The sequence below is a fragment of the Physeter macrocephalus genome, chromosome 15 (assembly GCF_002837175.3).
Source record: "Physeter macrocephalus isolate SW-GA chromosome 15, ASM283717v5, whole genome shotgun sequence".
NCBI classification, from domain to species: Eukaryota; Metazoa; Chordata; class Mammalia; order Artiodactyla; family Physeteridae; genus Physeter; species Physeter macrocephalus.
Window position 1 is genome coordinate 18,173,403 of NC_041228.1, and position 6,000 is coordinate 18,179,402.

At 39.6% G+C, this 6,000-nt stretch overlaps 1 protein-coding gene across 1 annotated transcript in view; it reads right to left on the reverse strand.

Moving 5' to 3' along the window:
* The window catches only part of COL14A1 (collagen type XIV alpha 1 chain), a 265,739-nt gene that overhangs the window by 24,173 nt on the left and 235,566 nt on the right, over positions 1-6,000 (reverse strand). Inside the window, exons 43-44 of the mRNA XM_024129388.3 lie at positions 2,743-2,778; positions 1,671-1,737 (exon numbers count right to left, since the gene is read on the reverse strand). Of these exons, the coding sequence (XP_023985156.1) occupies positions 1,671-1,737; positions 2,743-2,778 (103 nt within the window). The remainder of the gene's footprint in view (positions 1-1,670; positions 1,738-2,742; positions 2,779-6,000) is intronic.

Genomic DNA, 6,000 nt, shown 5'->3' on the forward strand with positions numbered 1-6,000 from the left:
TTCTATTTTTTTTCCTCTGACAATGACATTGACAGGCAGGGCCTCCCTATTTTACAGACCTGTTTCAGCTCTTGTATAACCCCTGCTGGTTTCTATTTCCTAGAGGTTATTCACAAGAATCTGAGAATTCCTGAGGGGAAAAACTGGATTTTGGACTCTCAATTTTTAGGGCATGTTTCAAATAATCACATATTTATATAAGATTTTTATCCAACAGTGGAATAAGATAGCAACTATTGTGAAATCTTCCTTATATTATGGTCAGTGAGTCATATTAGGATTTAACCCTTAGGTTTCCTTAAAATCATTACCCACCCATTTACAGTGTATACTTGAAATGAGAAACTTACAAAATAATCCAAGGTACAGGTTAGCTTTGGACATATTCTACTTCATGTTGTTCTTTTATAATTAATTGTATTTTCAGAGATCCTATTTTGGCATTAAACATAAGTAGTTTCATTTAACTGATAAATTCCCTCTTTCACAACCACTAGTTTGGGCACTATAATACAAAATGAAATAAAGTTAAAATATAGGGAGCATTACTACTACATCTGAAGATAGTAGCTTTGTATTCAGTTTGCCCTAAGATTTACGTCTTAATGAAAACTCTTCCAAGCCCCTGTAGACCTTCACTCCATGCTTTCTGCAGGATGAGATCTGGGTTTATCTACTGCAGATGGAATTTTGGACCCAGCCAATAACGCCTTCTTGGACACTTACAGGACTCCCAAACTTCCCGGGTTAAAAAAAATATAACCTCAAAGCTGTTAAGGCAGCCGCTTAGGTAATGTCGGCCTTGGAGATGGTGGATGCTACAGAACCAGGGGGCTTGACAGCAGAGCCAGGCCAGAGCTGTCTGGGTTTGAGAGGAATATTTCATCTCCATGTGGCCTCAGATCTTTGTGGAACTAAACAAATGACTGGCAGAGAGAAGGGCCCACTCTAGTAACCCTCTGGTTAGATTATTGAGACAAAATATAAAGTCAGTGGGCAGGGGAGAAATGCACAGATGCGTGGGTATGTAAGTGAATGATCATGAATCAGTAACTGAAATACTGGCCTGTGGGAAAGTTCAAGTTTAAAATGAAGAAATGGGACAGGTGTGATATAAAGTGTGTTCCAGTGTAATTTTTGGCATGGAGCCCAAGTATCATGTCAAATGTTCACATGAAGCCTGTCCCCATGTGTGCATGTATGTTTGTGTGTCTGCATTTTTTTTGGTATAAATGTTAAAGAATAAAGGGAAGGGCCTTGGGCTAGCCAAAAGAAATGGGTAAGAAAGAGATATGGATTTAAAGCTAGTGGCTTGAAGGTAGCTTCTGATGCCTTAGTTTGGCAGCTTTCAAGTGCTGAGGACTTGAGAAAAAAAAATCTATCTATTTGGAGAGATGAAGAAGAAATAAAAGATTTGATATGGGCAGTCAAGTTAAACCAATATGGGCAAACAGAGAGTTTTTGGACAAACAACAGAGAGGAACTTGGCCTCTGCACCATCGATGCAGAACTCTAGGGTAATATTAATGATCACTTAGATGGGTTAGTGACGGCCATCTGTAAAGCTTATGTTTCTGCAACAAGACAAAGCTTAGTCTTTACGCTTGTGCGAAAGGCAAATTCCCATTTGGACGCGTAACAGAAAACATCTGTAACTATAACGCACTTACTTTGGATGAGCTGTTCGCACACCTGATGTGCCACTGCTCTCACCATGGCTTGAGACTGTAGGTCACCCTGGACGAGAAAAAAGCAGACTGCTGACTTTCAGCCACAAACCCAGCCAATGGCAGGACTTCCAGGATGGAAATGGGACTTGACCCATTGTTCCCAACCTGGGCTCTTTGCCTCCTAGCAACACGTAGGATTGACCACCATGGTGCACACAGAGGAGGTATAAGCAATCTGGCACTCATGGTACAAGGTTCCTGAGAGCCTTTATTAAATTAAAAAGTACAAGTGTTTCTGGCCCCAGATTCTAAAAAATTTACTAGTTTTGTAATAAACCCACACATAGTTAATGCCTTATTTATTGCTCTTTAGAGCTTGTAAAATACAGCAGTTTCTCAACCAGTGGCTTACTTAATACTAATAGCAACTCAGAGGAAAGATGTTAAATCCATCTTACAGATGAACGGAGTTAAACATACTGCCCAAGTTTTCACAGAGGTCACTGGATGAGCCCAAGGTCACTGCTGTTTCTACTAGAGCCGACAGCACAATTATATAAGCAGTGGCACAATTTCTCAAAGGACACAGAGGGCCCCTAAAATAAACTGATTTCAGTTTCACAGCCAGTTCTTTGATTCCATGCTGCCTTTGTCTTCCTTGGTTCCCATATTGGAAATACAAAAGCCTCAATCAACAGCTTGGCATTTTGACTAGAGCTTTTACTTTTCTGAAGCCTTTTCACATCCATTATATTATGTCTTCATTAAATCCACTTTGTGAGTTAGATGAGTTTGATTCTCTCCATTTTAGCCTTAAAGAAATGGCCTAAGGTCATCTAGCTGGATAGCAGCAGATCTGCAACTAGAAGCCAGCACTCCTGACTTCTAGCCCACAGGGTGGTTTCCACTTGAAAATGTGCTCACAGTCAAGTGAGTTGAGGAGAGGGGGAAGAGGCGGAGTGGTATTAGAGCAATCAGTAATCATGATAGGAAATGGTTATCCTTTATCAGGCTTATGCAACAAAAGGTGTGCAGTCAGCTGCGGCTGGTCAACAGTCCAGAGGATACTTACTCTTTCTCCTCTTTCTCCCTTTGCTCCAGGGACACCCTGTAAAATTTTCAAGTGTCAAGTTACTTGTGACACTGCACTCAGCCAAGCATGATAGTGTATCTTTTCTTATTGTATCAACATTTTTTATTAGCTCTCATAATTCTACAGCAAAAATAGATACACAGCAACAGGGTTAAACAAACAGCAACCCGTAATCTCATCAAGCAGAGATAGCTCTTTTAAACATTTTACTCCTCCAGCCTTTGAACGCACAGACGCAATATGTTTGAATACAAAATTGGGATCATGCAGCAATACTGCTTTGTAACATAGTGTCACTGAATAAGTCATTCACATCTTTTCGCACAAAACACCACCCTCTAAATTGTACTTTACTGACGCTGCATAATTGATTTCACAAATCTCTGCTGAAAAGATAAACTGTTTTAATTTGTTGTTGTTGTTGTTTTGTGGTATGCGGGCCTTCCTCTGTTATGGCCTCTCCCGTTGCGGAGCACAGGCTCCGGACGCGCAGGCTCAGCGGCCATGGCTCACGGGCCCAGCCGCTCCGCGGCATGTGGGATCTTCCCGGACCAGGGCTCGAACCCGTGTCCCCTGCATCGGCAGGCGGACGCGCAACCACTGCGCCACCAGGGAAGCCCAACTGTTTTAATTTTTGAAAGAAAATCTCTCACAGAAAGGAAAAGATCTTCCAACTTAAGAGTTCAAGTAAAAGATGAAATCTGTGAAATCCCACATCCTCACTCTGCTTTCCATCCAGAATAACAGCAAACAATTCTTTCTCCCTGAGTCTCCCTGTTAATACGAGTTTGGATTAACGCGAATTCTCAGCTGAATCATTATTTTGTTTTGTGGCTTAGCTACTCTTTGAACCATAGGAAACTTTACCATATCTGTAAAAACTTTTACTGATAAAATAATGGCGTTTTTAGTGTTTCTGCAATGAAATTACATGTATAATGCAAAACATGTGTCTTCAGAAGGATTTCATCTTTTTGTTTCAACTCCAAGGCAACATAATAGATTTATTGAACAACATTTTATAGTCTCTATCAAAAGGACAGTGAGTGCCATTTATAGATGGAATTTGCCACATTGTCAGACTGTTCCCAGCTGTTACTATAATCTCAACAGGTCCCAAATCAAACTCATATCATCTCCAAAATCTCTATTCAGTTAGTAATCCAAATTCAAAATTCTGGGTTCACCCCTTGGTGTGCAGGTAAACTGGCTTTCTGGAAAAATGAAATGCCCTCACTTGTACTGTTTGTTGTTTTCAGAGGTGTAAATACTTGTACTATGGCTGATTTCAAGTGACAAATGTGCTGTCACTGAAGGTGGAATTTCAAAGGGAAGAGACGCACAAAATCTACTCTCCCAAGCATGTACAAGCCAGCCCAAGCCCACCACTGGTTATATCTTTTACCCTTTCTTCCCTTGCCTCATTTTTTTGTTTTGAATTTTATTTTTTTATGCAGCAGGTTCTTATTAGTTATCCATTTTATACATATTAATGTATATATGTCAATCCCAGTCTCCCAATTCATCACACCACCACTGCCCCTGCCACTTTCGCCCCTTGGTGTCCATACGTTTGTTCTCTACATCTGTGTCTCTATTTCTGCCCTGCAAACTGGTTCATCTATACCATTTTTCTAGGTTTCACATATATGCGTTAATATACGATATTTGTTTTTCTCTTTCTGACTTACTTCACTCTGTATGACAGTCTGTAGATCCATCCACATCTCTACAAATGACCCAATTTCATTCCTTTTTATGGCTGAGTAATATTCCATTGTATATATGTACCACATCTTCTTTATCCATTCGTCTGTTGATGGGCATTTAGGTTGCTTCCATGACCTGGCTATTGTAAATAGTGCTGCAATGGACATTGGGGTGTGTGTGTCTTTTTGAATTATGGCTTTCTCTGGGTATATGTCCAGTAGTAGGATTGCTGGGTCATATGGTAATTCTATTTTTAGTTTTTTAAGGAACCTCCATGCTCTTCTCCCTAGTGGCTGTATCAATTTACATTCCCACCAACAGTGCAAGAGGGTTCCCTTTTCTCCACACCCTCTCCAGCATTTGTTGTTTGTAGATTTTCTGATGATGCCCATTCTAACTGGTGTGAGGTGATACCTCATTGTAGTTTTGATTTGCGTTTCTCTAATAATTAGTGATGCTGAGCAGCTTTTCATGTGCTTCTTGGCCATATGTATGTCCTCTTTGGAGAAATGTCTATTTAGGTCTTCTGCCCATTTTTGGATTGGGTTGTTTCATATGTATGTCCTCTTTGGAGAAATGTCTATTTAGGTCTTCTGCCCATTTTTGGATTGGTTTGTTTGTTTTTTTAATATTGAGCTGCATGAGCTGTTTATATATTTTGGAGATTAATCCTTTGTCCGCTGATTCGTTTGCAGATATTTTCTCCCATTCTGAGGGTTGTCTTTTCGTCTTGTTTGTAGTTTCCTTTGCTTTGCAAAAGCTTTTCAGTTTCCTTAGGTCCCATATGTTTATTTCTGTTTTTATTTCCATTGCTCTAGGAGGTGGATGAAAAAGATCTTGCTGTGATTTATGTCAAAGAGTGCTCTTCCTATGTTTTCCTCTAAGAGCTTTATAGTGTCTGCTCTTACATTTAGGTCTCTAATCCATTTTGAGGTTATTTTTGTGTATGATGTTAGGGAGTGTTCCAATTTCATTGTTTTACATGTAGCTGTCCAGTTTTCCCAGCACCACTTATTGAAGAGACTGTCTTTTTCCCATTGTATATATCCTTGCCTCCTTTGCCATAGATTAGTTGACCATATGTTCATGGGTTTATCTCTGGCCTTTCTATCCTGTTCCATTGATCTATATTTATGTTTTGTGCCAGTACCATACTGTCTTGATTACTGTAGATTTGTAGTATAGTCTAAAGTCAGGGAGCCTGATTCCTCCAGCTCTGTTTTTCTTTCTCAAGCTTGTTTTGGCTATTCGGGATCTTTTGTGTTTCCATACAAATTGTGAAATTTTTTGTTCTAGTTCTGTGAAAAATGCCATTGGTAGTTTGATAGGGATTGCAATGAATCTGTAGATTGCTTTGGGTAGTAGAGTCATTTTCACAGTGTTGATTCTTCCAATCCAAGAACATGGTATATCTCTCCATCTATTTGTATCATCTTTAATTTCTTTCATCAGTGTCTTATAGTTTTCTGCATACAGGTCTTTTGTCTCCTTAGGTAGGTTTATTCCTAGATATTTTATTCTTTTGTT